Source organism: Terrapene carolina, unplaced genomic scaffold (assembly GCF_002925995.2).
Source record: "Terrapene carolina triunguis isolate 2854851 unplaced genomic scaffold, T_m_triunguis-2.0 Scaffold58, whole genome shotgun sequence".
Classification (NCBI taxonomy): domain Eukaryota; kingdom Metazoa; phylum Chordata; order Testudines; family Emydidae; genus Terrapene; species Terrapene triunguis.
Genome location: NW_020664409.1, coordinates 79,245,655 through 79,266,259, shown reverse-complemented (window position 1 = coordinate 79,266,259; position 20,605 = coordinate 79,245,655). Strand labels below are relative to the sequence as shown.

Below are 20,605 nucleotides of genomic sequence, written 5' to 3'. Positions count from 1 at the left end.
TGCATGCTTACGGACATAGCTGAGGTAAAAGATCCTAAATGTAATGGAGCCACTGTGGGTTTGCTATGGTGGGAGCAGGTCACATAGCAACTGTACTTGGACAGTTTGGTGTGGCTGGAGCAGCGCAGAGGACTGGAGAACATCATTGTGAGATTCAGACTAATCCTCTACTACTGAAGTCTGTGGACTTAATAGTAGTGGCATTGATGTCACTGTACAGCTGTTCCTCACCTACACACTATTTGGGGGCCAGGATAATAGAAGAAGAATACTTAGTCCTGCCATGAGTGCAGGGGACTGGACTAGATGACCTCTCAAGGTCCCTTCCAGTCCTACGATTCTATGATAAGAATGGCTCTGTTTCCCCACAATCCCGCTTAGAACTTCTGCTCAGATCATTTTAGTTGGAGTTTGTGTAGAGTTCTACATTTGATCTGAACTTATGAACTTTCTCCATTTATCTTAGTTATGTGTTAACTGATTCCTAATAACATCGTAAAGTCCATGTCAAAAATTCATTGATCGCTTTAGCAGAAACATCCAGCTGCTCTGGATTTGTGTACAAAGTCAGAAGAGGTGATATTTCATTCAATCTCCGTAACTGCTGTTTCTGCCTAACACCAATATTTTAAAGTCTCTCAGGGCATATCTACACTATAAACTTAAATCAACCTATGTTAAGTCATCTTACAGGCACTGTAGTAATTATTGCAGGTCGTTCATGTCCATGCTGACATTCTTCTGTCGGTGGTGTGCGTCCTCACCAGGAGTGCTTCCCCTGACTTAAGAGTGGCAGTGTGGGGGACTGAGAGCCAGGGCTCTCAGCTCCGTGTCCAGCTTCCTGCCGGAAACCCGGCTGCCCCATCCCCCTCAACTCCCCGCCGGGAACGGGGAGCCAGGAGGACAGCCCAGCTTGGAGCAGAGACCAGGCAGCAGTCCAGCTGTGGAGCCAGCTTTCTTGTAAATTTACAAGAATGACAGCCAATAGATGTAACAACGCAGAGTCTACAGGGACACTGCGTTGCCTTAACTACACCAACATAAGCCCTCATGGGGGTGGAGTTATGTTGGTGTAGCAGGGCACTTGCATTGGTGGGAGCAACGCTGTAGTGTGTACACTGACATAAGTAGGTCGACTTAACATTTTTTTTCCTTTTCAGGTCTGATGCAGAGATTGCGAAATAGAGGAGAGAGAGATCGGGAGAGGGAGCGAGAAAGGGAAATGAGGAGGAGTAGTGGCTTACGAGCTGGTTCTCGCAGAGACAGGGATAGGTACGTGATTTATCTGTAATTATGTCCTGATCACAAGTATTTTATGAAATAGGTCAGTGAGTCTCCAACTATGGGGCGGGCCTCCCAAGGGAGGTGTGGGAATGTGTCAAGGGAGGCGTGAGCTGTGTGGTTTTTTTGTTTTTTGAAAAGAGCTCTGGCTTTCAGCCCCAGGCAGTTGGGCCTCATGCAGAAGGGCTGTGCATACCCAGAAGGCAGGAATAAAGGGGACAGCTGGAGTCCTGCTGTCCTAGGTCTGACAGCCCAAGCCCTGCCGCTTGGGCTCTCTCTCCTCCCCCCCCCCCCCCCCCCCCCCCCCCGCCCGCCCCAAATCCCTCATGGGTAGGCAGCCCAGGCTCAGGCTCTCCGTCTCCCCGCGCATCCCTCACTTGGAGGTGGTGGGGCTCCAGCTGTTAGCTTTGGGGCGGCAGCAGCAGCACAGAAGTAGGGGTGGCAATGGGGCGCTAAGCCTGCTGTGAAAAATGGTATTGACGAATATCAGTTTTCACATTGCCATCCTTCTGTGCTGCTTCTGGCGCGGCACTGCCTTCAGAACTGGACGCCCAGCCAACAACTGCTGCTCTCTGCTTTGCCTTCAGAGCCTGGTGGTGGTATATGTATTTGGGGGGGCCTGATCAAATAAGTTTGAGAACCGCTGAAATAGATGAATGTCTGTTCTAAAATTTGGAGAATCCTTTCTTCAAACTGAGAGGATACTACGCTTCTCTCTTTCAAGATAGTAGAGCACTTATTTTGAATAACTTCCATATTCTTTTTTGAGATTTGGTATATAAATACATGCTCTAATGAATACGCCCATTTCAGCACCACTAGACCGCTGTTCAACCCCATCTCACAAATCACTCCTGTCATTGCAGTAGCCAAGACAAGAAATGCATTACAAACAACACCATTGTTACTTGGTGGGTTGTCCACCTTGTTTCCCCAAAAGACTGACAGAGTTCAACTCTGTTCCCTTTCCAAACCTTTATATCCCGCTAACTACATGGAATATTACAATTGCACAAACTGGTCTGTACTATTTTATCTGTACATAAATAATATTATCCAAGAGCTTTGTAAGTTTCCTTTGCAACTAACATAGTCTTATCAAGTTTCACAAAATATAAACCAAGAGGGATGTAAACTGTCATTTTTAAAGGGACTTTAGAAGACAACTTTCCATTGACACAAGGCCCTTTAGACCAGCCTCAGAAGGGAATCCTAGTGATGATCCTGATCCTCTTCCAGCACATCGACAGGCCCTTGGAGAAAGGCTTTACCCTCGTGTACAAGCAATGCAACCAGTAAGACCAATCTGCGCGGTACACTTAAGTCTATTGTTGTTGATGCTATGGGTATCTTTCACTTAAGATTTCTTTTCTTTATCCTTTGCTTGTGAAATTCATGACTTATTAAAATAGTTGAATTCTATAAGGGTATTTTTTTGTATCTCGTTTGTGACTTTCTCTAGTTTTGTATTTCTACAACTTGTCATTTGACTCACAAATTCGTTTTAAATCTTGGGTGTGTTAAGATATTAAGATTTTCATAAAACCATATTTGAAAGTGAGTGCACTGAAGGAATGATAGGACAGTAAGATCTTGAACTCTTATTTCCAGGCATTTGCAAGCAAAATCACAGGTATGCTACTGGAGTTGTCCCCGGCTCAGCTGCTTCTATTACTAGCAAGTGAAGATTCCCTTAGAGCAAGAGTTGATGAGGCTATGGAACTCATTATTGCACATGGAAGGTAAAGAATTATATCAGGATTCAAATAAAAAAGGAAGGCTGGTCTTGTGGTTAAGACAGTGATCTAGGACCCAGCAGATCTGGATTCAGTTCCCTGCTCTGTCACAGATGTCCTGTTTGCCTTGGGCAAGTCACCTAATATTAGTACCCTCAGTTTCCCATTTGGAAAACAAGAAAGTATTTCCTTTTCCCCACAATGTCTACCTTGTCTTTTTAGATGGTAAACTCTTTGAGGCAAGGGCTACTTCTTACATTGTATATGTACAGTGCCTAGCACAATGGGACCATTATCTTGGTTATGCATCTAGGTCCCACTGTAATATAAATAATAATATGGTATTCTTGTCTGTGATTTGCTTTAAAACCAAATTGGCAAGAAACTGCACTTCGCACGGTTTGTTTTCAGAACCTGGTTACAATGGCTTAGTGTTCCTCCTGTCCAGCTGTAGAGATTGGTTGAGGAAACTCAGCTGTATACATGCATAATAAAGAAATGGCAGGCTTGTTCCTTTCAAATTTTTCTTTACTAAATTCTGTTTTCAGAATCATATCTAGTTTTATTATTTTGACTTTTCATTAAAAAATATAACTCTTCTAGTTCCAGCTTAGAATGTGACTATTAATGGATAATGGTAAATTAAATCTTGGCTTGCCTCTTCTCCCCTTAACCCCCCCCCCCACAGGGAAAATGGAGCTGACAGTATCCTGGATCTTGGGTTGCTAGACTCCTCAGACAAGGTACAGGTAAGGATCTGTTTTGCATCCGATTCATGTGTGAACTGAAGGAAATTTAAGATCCAGTTATATTGGCTTGCCATAAAAAGATGTATGTTTTTTAAAATAAATGTAATGTAACAACCTGTAAATAACCTGCCATTTTGCCTCAGTTATCTCCTCTTGTCACATAAAATGTAGGGCTGTCAAGCGATTAAAAAAATTAATTGCGATTAATCGCGCAATTAAAAAGATTAGTAGAATACCATTTATTTAAACATTTTTGGATGTTTTCTACATTTTCGAATATATTGATTTCAATTACAACACAGAATACAAAGCGCATAGTGCTCATTTTATATTTTTGATTACAAATATTTTCATTGTAAAAAAGAAAAGAAATAGTAGTATTTTTCAATTCACCTAATACAAGTACTGTAGTGCAATCTCTTTATCATAGAATCCTAGAATATTAGAGTTGGAAGGGACCTCAGGCGGTCATCTAGTCCAACTCCCTGCTCAAAGCAGGACTAATCCCCAACTAAATCATCCCAGCCAGGGCTTTGTCAAGCCTGACCTTAAAAACCTCTAAGGAAGGAGATTCCACCACCTCCCTAGGTAACCCATTCCAGAGCTTCACCACCCTCCTAGTGAAATAGTGTTTCCTAATATCCAACCTAGACCTCCCCCACTGCAACTTGAGACCATTGCTCCTTGTTCTGTCATCTGCCACCATTGAGAACAGCCGAGCTCCATCCTCTTTGGAACCCCCTTTCAGGTAGTTGAAAGCAGCTATCAAATCCCCCCTCATTCTTCTCTTCTGCAGACTAAACAATCCCAGTTCCCTCAGCCTCTCCTCATAAGTCATGTGCTCCAGTCCCCTGATCATTTTTGTTGCCCTCCGCTGGACTCTTTCCAATTTTTTCCCATGCTTCTTGTAGTGTGGGGCCCAAAACTAGACACAGCACTCCAGATGAAGCCTCACCAACGCCGAATAGAGGGGAATGATCACGTCCCTCAATCTGCTGGCAATGCCCGTACTTATACAGCCCAAAATGCCATTAGCCTTCTTGGCAACAAGTGCACACTGTCGACTCGTATCCAGCTTCTCGTCCACTGTAACCCTTAGGTCCTTTTTTGCAGAACTGCTGTCTAGCCACTCGGTCCCTACTTTGTAGCAGTGCATGGGATTCTTCCGTCCTAATTACAAGATTCTGCACTTGTCCTTGTTGAACCTCATCAGATTTCTTTTGGCCCAATCCTCTAGTTTGTCTAGGTCCCTCTGTATGCTATCCCTACCCTCCAGCATATCTACCACTCCTCCCAGTTTAGTGTAATCTGCAAACTTGCTGAGGGTGCAGTCTACACCATCCTCCAGATCATTAATGAAGATATTGAACAAAACCAGCCCCAGGACTGATCCTTGGGGCACTCCGCTTGATACCGGCTGCCAACTAGACATGGAGCCATTAATTGCTACCCGTTGAGCCTGACGATCTAGTGAGCTTTCTGTCCACCTTATAGTCCATTCATCCAGCCCATGGATGAATGCCGTCAAGAGTACTGTGGGAGACCATATCAAAAGCTTTGCTAAAGTCAAGGAATAACACGTCCACTGCTTTCCCCTCATCCACAGACCCAGTTATCTCATCATAGAAGGCAATTAGGTTAGTCAGGCATGACTTGCCCTTGGTGAATCCATGCTGACTGTTCCTGATCATTTTCCTCTCCTCTAAGTGCATCAGAATTGATTCCTTGAGGACCTGCTCCATGATTTTTCCAGGGACTGGCCTGTAGTTCCCTGGATCCTCCTCCTTCCCTTTTTTTAAAGATGGGGACTACATTAGCCTTTTTCCAGTCATCCGGGACCTCCCCTGATTGCCATGAGTTTTCAAAGATAATGGCCAATGGCTCTGCAATCACATCCGCTAACTCCTTTAGCACCCTCGGATGCAGCGCATCCAGCCCCATGGATTTGTGCTCGTCCATCTTTTCTAAATAGTCCTGAACCACTTCTTTCTCCACAGAGGACTGGTCACCTCCTCCCCATGCTGTGCTGCCCAGTGCAGTAGTCTGGGAGCTGACCTTGTTCGTGAAGACCGAGGCAAAAAAAGCATTGAGTACATTAGCTTTTTCCACATCCCCTGTCACTAGGTTGCCTCCCTCGTTCAATAAGGGGCCCACACTTTCCTTGACCTTCTTGTTGCTAACATACCTGAAGAAACCCTTCTTGTTACTCTTAACATCCCTTGCTAGCTGCAACTCCAAGTGTGATTTGGCCTTCCTGATTTCATTCCTGCATGCCTGAGCAATATTTTTATACTCCTCGCTGGTCATTTGTTCAGTCTTCCACTTCTTGTAAGCTTCTTTTTTGTGTTTAAGATCAGCAAGGATTTCACTGTTAAGCCAAGCTGGTTGCCTGCCATATTTACTATTCTTTCTACACATCGGGATGGTTTGTTCCTGCAACCTCAATAAGGATTCTTTAAAATACAGCCAGCTCTCCTGGTCTCCTTTCCCCCTCATGTTATTCTCCCAGGGGATCCTGCCCATCAGTTCCCTGAGGGAGTCAGAGTCTGCTTTTCTGAAGTCCAGGGTCCGTATTTTGCTGCTGCTCCTTTCTTCCTTGTGTCAGGATCCTGAAATCGACCATCTCATGGTCACTGCCTCCCAGGTTCCCATCCACTTTTGCTTCCCCTACTAATTCTTCCCGGTTTGTGAGCAGCAGGTCAAGAAGAGCTCTGCCCCTAGTTGGTTCCTCTAGCACTTGCACCAGGAAATTGTCCCCTACACTTTCCAAAAACTTCCTGGATAGTCTGTGCATGAAAGTTGAACTTACAAATGTAGAATTATGTACCAAAAACAACTGCATTCAAAAATAAAACAATGTAAAAACTACACGTCCACGCAGTCGTACTTCAGCCAGTTGCTCAACAAGTTTGGTTACAATTTGCAGGAGATAATGCTGCCCACTTCTTGTTTACATTGTCACCTGAAAGTGAGAACAGGTGTTTGCATGGCACTGTTGTATCCAGCATCGCAAGATATTTACGTGCCAGATCCGCTAAAGAATCATATGTCCCTTCATGCTTCAACCACCATTCCAGAGGACATGCATCCATGCTGATGACTGGTTCTGCTCAATAACAATCCAAAGCAGAGCAGACTGATGCATGTTTATTTTCATCATCCGAGTGAGATGCCACCAGCAGAAGGTTGATTTTCTTTTTTGGTGGTTCGGGTTCTGCAGTTTCTGATCAGAGTGTTGCTCTTTTAAGACTTCTGAAAGAAGGCTCCACACCTCGTCCATCTCAGATTTTGGAAGGCACTTCAGATTTTTAAACCTTGGGTTGAATGCTGTAGCTATTTTTAGAAATTTCACATTGGTACTACCTTTGCGTTTTGTCAAATCTGCTGTGAAAGTGTTCTTAAAATAAACATGTGCTGGGTCATCATCCGAGACTGCTATAACATGAAATATATGGCAGCCTGCAGGTAAAACAGAGCAGGGGACATACAGTTCTCCCCCAAGGAGTTCAGTCACAAATGTAATTAACGCATTATTTTTTAATGCGAATCAGCATGGAAGCATGTCCTCTGGAATGGTGGCCAAAGCATGAAAGGGCATACGAATGTTTAGCATATCTGGCAAGTAAATATTTTGCAATGCCAGTTACAAAAGTGCCACACGAACACCTGTTCTCACTTTCAGGTGACATTGTGAATAAGAAGCGGGTAGCAGTATCTCCCGTAAATATAAACAAACTTGTTTGTCTTAGCAATTGGCTGAATAAGTAGTAGGACTGAGTGGACTTGTAGGCTCTAAAGTGTTTTTTAAATTGTTTTGTTTTTGAGTGCAGTTATGTAACAAAAAAAATCTACATTTGTAAGTTCTTCTTCGAGTGCTTGTTCACGTCCATTCCACATTAGGTGTGCGCGCGCCGCGTGCACGAATCGTCGGAACTTTTTTCCCTCAGCGGCTCCCGTCGGGCCCGCAGGGTCCCCTTCCCGCCAGAGCGGCGCCCCGCCCTCGCGTATATATATCCCTGCAGGCCCAACCCTCCCTCAGTTCCTTCTTACCGCCCGTGGCGACGTTGGAACAACTCTGTCTCTCGCCTGAGAGTGTCCCTTAGCATAGCCATTAGCAGTAGTTAGCAGTTCATAATTACAGTTAAGAGTTTTAGTGTTAAGTAGTTGTTTAGTCTTCTAAGGACCAAAATCACTTGGTGATAGGGGTTTGGTCAACCCCGGCACCGGCCCTGGGCGGCGGGGCATGCCGCACGCCCAAGGCTTTAAGGCGTGTGCCGCGTGCCGCAGGCCTATGCCAGTGAGCGACCCGCACGAGTCGTGTCTCCGTTGCCTCGGGGAAGCTCACCAAAAGGAGCGCTGTAAAATTTGTAAGGCCTTCAAGCCCAGAACCAAGAAAGAGAGGGAATTTCGCCTTAGACAGCTCCTCATGGAGGCGGCATTACAGCCCTCCTCTTCCGCGGCACCGTCCGCTTCGGTGCGGAGCGCCCCGGCATCGGTCCGCGACCCGACACCGGCGGCGCAGACTAAGCCCGCGGCACCGCCAAGGCGGGAACATGCCCGGCACCGATCTTCTTCGCCGGCCAAGGCAAAGGGCCAGCCTAAGGCCCGGGGGCGCTCCCCTCATAAGAAGGCGGCACCGGCGAAGCCCGCAAGTGCGGCCAAGGCCGTAACGGCCCCGGTACAGGTCCCGGCACCAGTGGCTCCGGCGCCGAAGGGCCCGTCGAGCCCCGGGACGAGCGCGTCGAGTGCGGAGGATGGGCTGGAGGAACTGTTGGAACAGCCCTCCACCCCGGACACATTTGAGGCGGCAAAGGACCTCATCGAATTGTCCTCCGAAAGCACACTCCGCGCTGCAGACATTCCGCCGCGGCTGCCATCCAAGGGCAAACCGGCGATGATGCGCCCGTCGCGGTCGCCATCTCGGCACCGTTCACGGCGCCGGTCCCGGTCGAGCTCCGCCTCGGTGGACTCCCGGCTTCCCGCCGCACAACGGGCCGCGAAACAGTCAGGGCCCGATGCGAGCGTGGCACCGCCTCAGCAACCCGGCTCGAGCAGGCGCCGGGACGCTTCGATGGCGAGACTTCCAAGACCACCCTCCCGCAGCCGCTCCCGGTCCCGCGGTCAACGGTACCGTTCCCGGTCCAGATCGGCACGCCGGTACTCACGGTCCCGGTCCAGACGGCACCGCTCCCCGACACCGGACCGGCACCGCCCCACGGCACCGCCATGGCCCTCTAGGTCACCGTCCCTAGCGTCGGAAGAGGACTCGGGCCTTTCCAGATATGGCCGCAGAGGGCATGCCGCTAGAGAACACGAGGCCTCTTGGCAACCACATTGGAACCATCCTGGGCAGTGGCCATTCTGGACACCGTGGGCCTATCATCAGCAAGGCCCTCCATCCAGGACTTCGAGGTCGGGTCCCTCAGGAGACCGGTCCCGCTCCCCACGGTGCCGCCCTACCTCCCGTGCGGAGGCCACGGTCTCCAGACCACCGGATGCAGAGAGGGCGGACTCGGCACCGAGCTCGGCACCGTCCCTGACTCGGGACAGGGGGCGCACCCCGGAGGGACGCCCCACCGAGGAGGAGATACAGGAGGACGAGGAAGCTCAGAAAGCCATGACCTCCTCCTCCTCGCCGGACGAGGCCGTGGCGGGCACGACAGTATCCGGCCCTCCCCCTATTGACCACCGGGCTCACCAGGACTTGCTCCGCCGGGTGGCCCTTAATTTGGGTCTACAAGCAGAGGAGACGGTTGAGCAGGAGGATCCGATGGTGGACATTCTGAGCCCAGAGGGTCCCTCAAGGATCGCGCTCCCGCTTATAAAAACGGTCCAGGCAAACTATAAGACCGTATGGCAAACGCCAGCCTCCTCCGCGCCAACCGCAAAAGGCGTAGAACGGAAGTACTTCGCCCCGTCCAAAGGGTTTGACTTTCTCTTCTCCCACCCGGCCCCATGTTCGCTGGTCGTCTCGGCGGTTAACGAACGGGAAAGTCATGGCCAACAGGCCCCGGCACCCAAGGCCAAGGAGGCAAAACGACTAGACCTTTTTGGCAGGAAGGTCTATTCGTCCGGGGGCCTCCAATTGAGGATAGCTAATCAGCAAGCGATCCTAAATAGACATAACTTTAACTCATGGGCTTCGGTGTCCAAGTTCAAAGAGGCCTTGCCTCAGGGTTCACAACCTGAGTTCGCGGCGCTAGTGGACGAGGGGAAGGCGGTAGCCAAAACGTCGTTACAGGCCTCACTTGACTCTGCCGACGCAGCTGCTAGAACAATTGCGTCGGGCGTAGTGATGAGACGTTCTGCATGGCTGCAATCCTCGGGCCTTCCCCCGGAGGTGCAAAATACCCTCCAAGACTTGCCGTTTGAGGGTACGGGTCTTTTCTCAGAGCAGACTGACGCCAGGCTACACAGCCTCAAGGACTCTCGGGCTACCCTTAAGTCCTTGGGGATGCACACCCCTGTGACACAGAGGAAGCCGTTCAAGCCCCAACCTCCTCAAAGGCACTATCATCCTCGCCCTCGTCAGGAACCATACCGTAGACGGGGCAGGGACAATAGACGTAGGCGCAACAATACGCCTAGCCAAGGCCAAAACCAGGGCCAAAACAAGACGCAGCCGGGAAATAAACAAGGATTTTGAAGCTGCGATCGAGGACAGCGTACCCATCTCTTCTCCGGATCCACCCCTAGGTTTCAGGGACCGCCTGTCCCATTTTTCCCGTGCCTGGTCTCATATAACATCAGACCGCTGGGTCCTGCGCACGGTGGAATCAGGTTACACCCTCCAGTTCTCCTCGCCCCCTCCCTCCCACCCACCACCCCCGTCCCTCTTCAGGGACCCCTCTCACGAGCAACTCCTCATACAGGAGGTACAAACCCTCCTCGAGGCGGGGGCGGTGGAGGAGGTTCCTCTGGACTTCAGAGGAAGAGGGTTCTATTCCAGATACTTCCTCATCCCCAAAGCCAAAGGGGGCCTCCGTCCTATCCTGGATCTCCGCAAGCTGAACCAGTACTTGCAGAAGCCACGGTTCCGTATGGTCTCCCTTGGTACCATCATCCCTTCCCTGGATCCGGGGGATTGGTACGCTGCCCTCGATATGAAAGACGCTTATTTTCACATTGCCATTCGCCGAGCTCATCGGCGTTTCCTACGCTTCACTGTCCAACAGCGCCATTTCCAGTTCACGGTCTTGCCCTTCGGCCTTGCAACAGCCCCACGTGTCTTCACGAAATGCATGTCGGTGGTAGCCGCCTTTCTTCGAAAAAGACGGATGCGCGTCTACCCGTACCTGGACGATTGGCTCCTGGCGGGCCGGTCGGAGGCAGAGGTCCGCGCCCATGTGACGCTGGCATTGCAAGTATTCCGCGAACTCGGGCTGTTGGTCAATGTGCCCAAGTCATTGCTAATCCCCACACAGAGGCTGGATTTCATAGGGGCAACCCTGGACTCGGTAGAGGCACGGGCAAGTCTTCCCGTATCCCGATTCCTGGCTATCAAGGAGGCCGTAACCTCCGTTCAACGATTCCCGACGACCACAGCCAGATGTTGCCTGCAACTCCTGGGTCACATGGCAGCGTGCACGCACGTAGTCGGGCTCGCCCGTCTCCGGCTCCGACCGCTGCAGCTATGGTTGGCTCAGACATATCGCCCCAACAGAGACCCCTTGGACATGGTCGTCACAGTCCCGGCTCGGGTATCGGATGCCCTCAGTTGGTGGCTCAACCAGCAGCAGGTTTGCGCAGGGGTCCCATTCACCGCCCCACAACCGACTCTGACGCTAGTGACAGACGCGTCGGACCTGGGTTGGGGTGCGCACCTAGGGGACCAGCGCACTCAGGGCTTGTGGTCCAGGGAGGAGCGGCTGCTCCACATCAACCTAAAGGAGCTGAGAGCGGTTCGCCTCGCCTGCCAGACCTTTCACGCCACCATAAAAGGACACAGCGTGTCAGTTCTGACAGACAACACTACCGCGATGTTTTACATAAACAAGCAGGGCGGGTCCCGGTCCTCTCCCCTCTGCCGCGAGGCTCTCCTCCTCTGGGACTTCTGCATAGCCCATTCAGTACAACTTCGGGCGGCGTATCTTCCCGGGGTACAGAACGGGCTGGCGGACCGTCTCAGTCGGTCCTACCTCAGGCACGAGTGGCGGCTGAGACGGGACGTCCTCCGGTCCATTTTCCTGAGGTGGGGGTTTCCCCAGGTAGATTTATTTGCCAGCAAAGACAACAGTCAGTGCCCGCAATTCTGCTCGTTTCAGGGTCACAGCCCAGGCTCAGTGGCAGACGCCTTTGCTATCCCATGGGGCGGGAGCCTGAAGTACGCCTTTCCCCCGTTCCCACTCATTCACAAGGTCCTCCTGAAGGTCCGCAGGGACAGGGCGACAGTCATCCTAATCGCCCCGGCGTGGCCACGCCAACACTGGTTCACAACTCTGGTGGAACTCTCCGTGACCTCTCCGGTGGCCCTTCCCCTACATCACGACCTCATCACTCAGGATCGAGGTCACCTACTCCACCCGAACCTGTCAGCGCTACATCTCACGGCATGGCTACTCTCTGGCTAAGTGGGGTGGAGCACAGGTGTTCACACGAGGTTCAGCAAATCCTACTTGGTAGTAGGAAACCCTCCACGAGGGCAGCCTACCTGGCTAAGTGGAAGCGCTTCTCCTTGTGGTGTGCGCCTCACCACTCGCAGCCTTTACAGGCCTCGATACCTCTGATCCTCGACTACTTGCTGCACCTCAAGCGTCAAGGCCTCGCCCCCGCTTCTATTAAGGTGCATCTGGCCGCCATTTCGGCGTTCCACCCTGGAGAATCGGGCAGATCCGTATTCTCCAACCCCACGGTGGTCCGTTTCCTCAAGGGTCTGGAGCGGGTGTTTCCCTACTCACGCCCTCCTATTCCCCCGTGGAACCTCAATCTGGTTCTCACAAAACTTATGGGGCCGCCCTTTGAACCCCTGGCCTCTTGCTCCCTCACGCACCTTTCGTGGAAGGTCGCGTTCCTTGTGGCCATTACCTCGGCTAGGAGAGTGTCCGAGTTGAGGGCCCTCACCTCGGAGCCCCCTTATACCATCTTCTACAAAGACAAGGTGCAGCTTAGGCCTCACCCTAAATTCCTCCCGAAGGTGGTTTCGAATTTTCACATGGGTCAGGACATTTGTTTACCAGTATTCTTCCCTAAGCCCCATACGGACCCGAGCCATCGCAGCCTGCACACCCTGGATGTTCGGCGGGCATTGGCCTTTTATCTGGACCGTACCCGACCTTTCCGTAAGTCGTCTCAGCTGTTCGTGGCCATTGCGGAGCGCATGAAGGGCCAACCGATTTCTACGCAACGCCTGTCGGCGTGGATAGTGCACTGCATACGTACATGCTACGAGCTCGCCAACACGCCTGCTCCTCAGATCAGGGCTCACTCCACTAGAGCCCAGGCGTCCTCGACGGCCTTCTTGGCACAGGTCCCGCTCCAGGAGATCTGCAAGGCAGCCACCTGGTCGTCGGTGCATACCTTCACAGCACACTACGCGATCCACCATCAGACTAGAGATGATGCAGTGGTCGGCAAGGCGGTGCTGCAATCAATTATTCCTTGACTCCTACCCTCCTCCAACGGTAAGCTTGCGAGTCACCTAATGTGGAATGGACGTGAACAAGCACTCGAAGAAGAAAAGACGGTTACTTACCTTCTGTAACTGTTGTTCTTCGAGATGTGTTGTTCACGTCCATTCCACTTCCCACCCTCCTTCCCCTCTGTCGGAGTCACCGGCAAGAAGGAACTGAGGGAGGGTCGGGCCTGCAGGGATATATATACGCGAGGGCGGGGCGCCGCTCTGGCGGGAAGGGGACCCTGCGGGCCCGACGGGAGCCGCTGAGGGAAAAAAGTTCCGACGATTCGTGCACGCGGCGCGCGCACACCTAATGTGGAATGGACGTGAACAACACATCTCGAAGAACAACAGTTACAGAAGGTAAGTAACCGTCTTTTACACTTTCACCATAGAGATTGTACCACAGTACGTGTATGAGATGAATTGAAAAATACTATTTCTTTTATCATTTTAAAAGTGCAAATATTTGTAATAAAAAATAATATAAAGTGAGCGCTGTACTCTTTGTATTCTGTATTGTAATAGAAATCAATATATTTGAAAATTTTCAGTGTTTTTCTACATTATTTAATACATTTCAATTGGTATTCTATTGTTTAACAGTGCGATTAATCGTGATTAATTTTTCTGAGTTAATCACATGAGTTAACTGCGATTAATCGATAGCCCTAATAAAATGAAGGGTGTTTTTTACTGATTCTTTGCTGAAAGGATCTGCTTCTTTAATTTGTTGTTTTTCAAAATAATGAAGTAACTGCTCAATTATTTAAAAATCCACCATTGCCAAATATTACCAGTCTTTTGAAATGGCAAGACTCAAAAATCTTTTGGTCCTATAATGAGCAGGTTTCAGTATTCAATGGGTAACAAAAATTAGCATAGATGTTTGACTTTTAACTGAGATTCTAAATTCGCTTCTTAATCTTTTGTACTAGGAAAATAGAAAGCGACATGGCTCCAGTCGCAGTGTGGTGGACATGGAATTAGATGATACAGATGATGGTGATGATAATGCACCACTATTCTACCAACCTGGGAAACGAGGTTTTTATACACCAAGGCCTGGCAAAAACACAGAGGCAAGGTTGAATTGTTTCAGAAACATTGGCAGGTACAATATTAAGCTAGTTTGCTAGTCTTGTGTTCTCTTGGTATTTCAGATATTTTGTTAGCTTATATTTCTCCAAAGATAAAAGCTGTAATAGAGTTCACTCATCTTGGGTTTGAAATCATGTGGGGGAACTTGAACAACTCAGTCTATTAAATCTTGAGAGAAATCTTAAATTTTTGTTAAAATTTGCACTCGTACCCCTCAATGTACGTACGTGTGTGTGTGTGTGAGAGAGAGAGAGAGAGAGAGAGAGAGAAAATGTTAGTAGCATCAGATTTATTGCATCATTGGCATTTTAGGTCCCATGACTCCCTCGTCTCTGAGGAGGTAAACTGTCTGTCAAAGGGAACTATTTTACTGATTTTGTAAGCTAAAACTTGTATCTTTGTGCTTTTGCTTTCCCTGCCCCCTTTTTATTTTGCAAGTATGTCAGAGAAGCAGGACCTTAAAGTGCCCCAGTACCATCCACACATTATGTCTAAGTTGCACATGCACAGCCAGCAGAACAGACAATAACTGTCTTGGCTTTGATATCTGTGTCCAGATGCCACCATGGGCTCTTAAGTTCAAAAGTGAGTTTCCCTGAAATCATTCCTGGTCCCTTCTCTCCCCCTATTCCCCCCCCCCCGGGCCGCAGTTTTCATAGTCTAGTGCAAGGTCTGACTGGAATGTCTCAAAGGCAAACAGTCCTCAAATAAACAGTTGAGCATCCTTGCTGGACATCATGACTATCAATATTTCCCACATCAGTAAAGCTCTTACAAAATAGGCTCTCGAGCTGTTTCCACAAACACAAACAACCTGCTAGCTTCTGGTATAGATGGACTCCAGGACCCTGCTCATGTTGTTGGGCACTGACTTGAAAAACAAGGCCTTCTCTTCCCAAGAAAACAAGGTGTGTATCAAGTAGAACTCGCTCCAAAGACATTTCACTTCCCTAGATTTCTCAAGGCATGTTCTCAAGTGTTCTTATATATGCCTTCATCACCTTCTGTCTATATGATAGCAGTGCAGTGTACTTGGGTGTGAAGACATCAGTCCTTAGAGAAACTCCAAGTAGTACAGAACCCTGCACTGCATTCCTCAGCAATGCTGGCTACTTTGAGCCCATCGGACCTGGCCTCTGCTCTACATGTTGGCTTTCCAGAGACTACTGAGTAAAGTTCAAGGTCTCAGTCCTTACCTTCAAGGAGCTTAGTGGCATTTAAAGAGACTGCTTAAAGCTCCAGGATGAGGACCATGGTCAACAACTCGACTTCTGTGGCACAGTGGAACTTTCTACCACAGGGATAAAGCTTGTCTGTGCAGGAGACAAAGCTTTCTCAGTGACTAGTCTGTCTGTGGAATAAACTGTCACAAATTAAGGGCTGTCACAAATCTCCCCACGTTCCACTTCAAATGCAAGGTGCTCTTCTTTCACCTTGTCTTCTCTGACATAAATGCATAGTAGTGTATGTTAAACAAAACAATACACTGCACAACAACTCCCCCAGGGAGTGGATGAGAGAAGGAGACTAAATCACACATGACAGAATTTAGTCGTGTTGCCTAACGCACTGCTTGAAGATTCTCAATACTATGTCGATGAGGGCAGAATAAGAACCTATTGTAGGATAGGATGAAGTTCTCCAGTTACACCATTTCCTACAGTAAAGGTAACCTTTCAGTTCTGAATATATTGTGGAGCCTGGTGTTGTCTTCCTACCACGTTACTTCATCTCCACTGAAAATGTATGGGACAGAAGGTTGCTTCTGACATCTGTCATTGGACCACACTGTTCCTTTGTGGGATCATGTGCTTCAGAACAAGGCTTGTGACCAGCGTTTGCTCTCTTGAATAAGTCAATGAATTTTTTTGCACCTCATTGGTACTAATGGACTCAGTGCACCTGTCTGTGAAGTAGGTGATCATGAGAAAAACATGCAGGATTGCTCTGCTGAGGCGCTTTTTAGAGTGAATTTATGGAAGTCTATAGGCTTCCAGTATGCCTGGAGAAGAATGATACCCTTAAAAATCCAGTCACTTCTTGATTGTTTTCACTCCAGTACAGCAGATTCTGCTGATTTCAGAAGAACCATATTCTAAGTGTTTTGTCTGCCTGCGTTTTTTATTGTAACAATTAGCTGAACCCATAGCTTCAAAGCTCATTCAGTCATTTGATATTTACTTACACAACCAGACTCATAATTTTCCAAACAGATTTATAGGGCAGGTGTGTAGAGTTCTCTTCACACCTTTACGAAGTGTAATTGCTCAGCCAGAAGGCAGCCATCAAAATTCATTTTACCAGTCTTTTTGCAGAAATTGTTTTTGCCTAAGTTGTCCTGTCTGTGGTTTTTTTTTTTTTTTTTTTTTTTAATTTTTGGGAACCCTCTTATTTTATCCCTATTTTTGCTGAGTCCTACATAAAATAGGTTTATTGTTTTCTTTCCTCTAACAGTATTTTTATATTCTTGCATTGTTACTTTTTTGATATTTTCTTTCATAGTAATATCTGTGGAGATTTTTAGTCTCCAGGAGTGGAGTTCTGTTGCAGCAGGTATTTTTGAGGAAGTGATCCTTTTTTACTCATGATTGTTCTTTCAGGAAAAATAGCAGATTATTTATTTTTTAACCAAGCTTTCCAGAAAAGCTTTCCCCATGGGACGAGGTACTGCATGCACCATTTCAGAAACAGTGATTTCTTTTGGGGGATGTTGGCATTGGGAAGTTTTAAATATGAGGTTTTATAATTGGAAGCTAGCTTCAACCTGAACTCCAGAGTTATTTTGTTGTTGTTGTTGAAATATTCAGGGAACTCTTTTGAATCCCACTTCTCTAAACAATTTCCTTTTGTGATTTTCTAATAGTATTCTTTTTGTTCTCAGAATTCTAGGGTTGTGCTTACTGCAGAATGAACTGTGTCCCATCACGTTAAACAGACATGTTATCAAAGTTCTTCTTGGCAGAAAAGTAAGTTGATCACAGACATCTGAACTGCCTTTAAGTACATAAGATTTAATTTAAAAAAAAAATTATTTTAAAATATATGTTTTGATGTTAACACTGTGCTTGTTTGGCAATACTAAATTTAATTAAAACAGTTGTGATTTTTTTTGTTGTCTTACAATTAAACTGAGTTTGCCAAGTGGATGCCAAGGAATTGACTGAGGAGGGTTTCCAATTAATATAATATGCGTGCGCACTCTCCCTATATCTGTCTATATTAAATATTTAAAATGGGACAGGGTTGATCTTCACGAGGAGAAAAAAGAAGGAAGTTGAAGCTGTGCTGTAGCATTAGTTCTCTTGCTCTTTCTATGTTACTATTTACAAAAAGGCATTTTGTTTAACAATTGAGAGAATTCTTTAATCAGATTTCAAATTCTGCTTCAGGTATAGACATAAAATTTAAATGCAGTCCAGCAATTGCCAATGTTTTAACTGTTTTAGGTCAAGACCACATTTTAATTATCTTTTGACAGTATACCTCTAAATATGGTGCCCGATGCAACAAACTGAACAAAGTTTTCCATTATCCCTGGTCTTCATTTTGGTTATTTAAAAAAAAAAAAAAAAATCAGAGCCAGTCATTGTCCAAAATGGATGTGATTTTAACAAATGGGGTAGGGGAATGGTGACAAAGGAGCAAGAGGTTATGGATGCACAAGAACACCCCAACCCCTTTCCAAAACAGAAGGACATTCTCCCTGCTCTACCATCTGAGTAAAAGCCTTCTAGGGCTCCCTCATGATGACAGCAGAGTAGTGGGCAACATGGGAAAATGAGAAGTACCAAAATTCCCTATAGCTGAGTTTAGGGGCACCACGAAGTACTGTCTTAGATGGAAAGACAGATAATCGATGGAGCAAAGGCCCCCAAAATGTGGCCAAAAAGGCAAGGATGTGCTCAAAAGATCTGCTTGTTGAGGGTGAGGAGGGCAACTATTGGGCACAAATAACCTCCACCTAAAGGAATTTACAGCTGCTGGGAAGAAGCTTTCTTTCTGTGAAGGCGCAGGTGAATTTCCTTCCAGAGTTTTAGGGAGTGTGGAGATGGGAAAAGGAGTGATGTCACGTGTGACCCCATTTTCAAATCCTGTTGAAAAATCCACAAAGGTCTGTTCTGATCCAAGCTGATTTATGGAAAGGATACGTTCCAAGAGTTCAGTTTCCTAGATCTGTAGTCATTCTTAGTGTGGGCAAATGCTTTACAACCTTCTCTGTGCTTTGCCAATGCACTTCAATCTGGTGTTATGTTCCTGCACCTCAGAAAATCAGGATGAGACTGGAAATTACCTTTTTTTGTGATTCTTTCCAAGTGTTTGAGTGAATGCCTCATTACATGGCTATTTAGGTGCCTTATGCTAGTGTACATATTATCCGTTTTAGAACTCATTGTGTTGAATATATTTATAAAAACAATGCTACATATCAAACATCTACCTTATTTTAGGTGAACTGGCATGACTTTGCTTTTTTTGATCCGGTTATGTATGAGAGCTTGCGGCAACTTATCCTAGCCTCCCAGAGCACGGATGCTGATGCTGTTTTTGCAGCAATGGATTTAGCATTTGCAATAGACCTGTGCAAGGAGGAGGGTGGAGGGCAGGTAGGTGCAAGCTGAACTTGACTTTACAGTTTAATGTTACTTGTTCGTAGTCTGTCAAACCCCAGACGGATTTAGGGTGAGATTTTCTAAACTGCGTAAGTGTTCAGGAGCACAAAGACCCATTGAAAGTCTGTGGGATTTGTGTCCCTAAGTCACTTAAGTGTTTTTGAATATTCAGCCCCTAGTATTTATGGGCTGTTTAATATAATCTAAATGAGAAATCAGCAGTACCAGGATTATCGGTCTCATCACAAGGACTGGTTTTAAATATAAAACTTCTGTTCATGGTAATAGCCCGAACCAGTAACCCACTGAAAACTTGTTTTAAGAGTGAAAAAGCTGTATAGCACCACAGTATATTTACTGCATACAGTAATAGAAATGATACTCTTGTTTTAACTGTTGCTTTTTTCTGCTTTAAAGTATGTTTTTAAATCCTCTCCCCTTTTGCTACTTCATCATAGGTTGAACTTATCTCCAATGGTGTAAATATACCAGTCACCCCTCAGAATGTTTATGAATATGTCCGGAAATATGCAGAACACAGAATGTTGGTAGTAGCAGAACAACCTCTACATGTAAGTGCTTTGTAGTGTTTTGGAATGATACTGTCAATTTCTGCATATACTGCGTTCCATTCCAAGTTGTCCAACTTCTGAAGGGTATTAATCTTTGTTTCTTGTTACACAGTTGCTAACTTCATTATGTGGAGACCTTCACTACCCTAAAAGCTCATTTGAATAGACCGAAGGATATAAATTCAAAGGAAGAATTAAATTTAGCTCAATGACTAGTTAAACTTCAGCATTTACATATAGATTTAAAAAAAAGATTCATATCTTGAGTTTACATAACATGTATACTGGGGAAATGCTTATCTTCAGACATATGGATTCTATACAATCTTCCATTTTTATATATTTCTTTGTCAGCCTAGATTTATTTAACCTCTTAGCTCAGAGATTTAACAAGCCAAACTCTGCTAGCATAAAGTCACCGGAGCTTCTGGCCTCCTTATGCCTGCTCTGTGCAAGATCAGTGTGGCTAGTGATAGCAGAATTTTTGTTCTTACCATTGTTAAGGTTTTAATAAGAAACATGACCAGAATCTGTCAAAAATTATATTAAAAGTAAAACTTGGTCTTGTTTTTAGAAGCCTGTTCTGAAATAAAAGATTATAGATTCATAGATTCTAGGACCGGAAGGGACCTCGAGAGGTCATCGAGTCCAGTCCCCTGCCCTCATGGCAGGACCAAATACTGTCTAGACCATCCCTGACATACATTTATCCAACCTACTCTTAAATATCTCCAGAGATGGAGATTCCACAACCTCCCTAGGCAATTTATTCCAGTGTTTAACCACCCTGAAAGTTAGGAACTTTTTCCTAATGTCCAACCTCTAAACCTCCCTTGCTGCAGTTTAAGCCCATTGCTGCTTGTTCTATCCTTAGAGGCTAAGGTGAACTAATTTTATCCCTCCTCCTTATGACACCCTTTTAGATACCTGAAAACTGCTATCA

The 20,605-nt window shown here is 46.8% G+C and overlaps 1 protein-coding gene across 1 annotated transcript in view; it reads left to right on the top strand.

Annotated features, from left to right (window-relative positions):
* Window positions 1-20,605, top strand: part of UBR5 (ubiquitin protein ligase E3 component n-recognin 5) — a 148,635-nt gene that overhangs the window by 122,940 nt on the left and 5,090 nt on the right. The window contains exons 48-55 of the mRNA XM_026659873.1: window positions 1,161-1,272; window positions 2,432-2,576; window positions 2,893-3,023; window positions 3,706-3,766; window positions 14,318-14,493; window positions 17,362-17,446; window positions 18,929-19,084; window positions 19,549-19,662. Coding sequence (XP_026515658.1) covers window positions 1,161-1,272; window positions 2,432-2,576; window positions 2,893-3,023; window positions 3,706-3,766; window positions 14,318-14,493; window positions 17,362-17,446; window positions 18,929-19,084; window positions 19,549-19,662 — 980 coding nt within the window. The remainder of the gene's footprint in view (window positions 1-1,160; window positions 1,273-2,431; window positions 2,577-2,892; window positions 3,024-3,705; window positions 3,767-14,317; window positions 14,494-17,361; window positions 17,447-18,928; window positions 19,085-19,548; window positions 19,663-20,605) is intronic.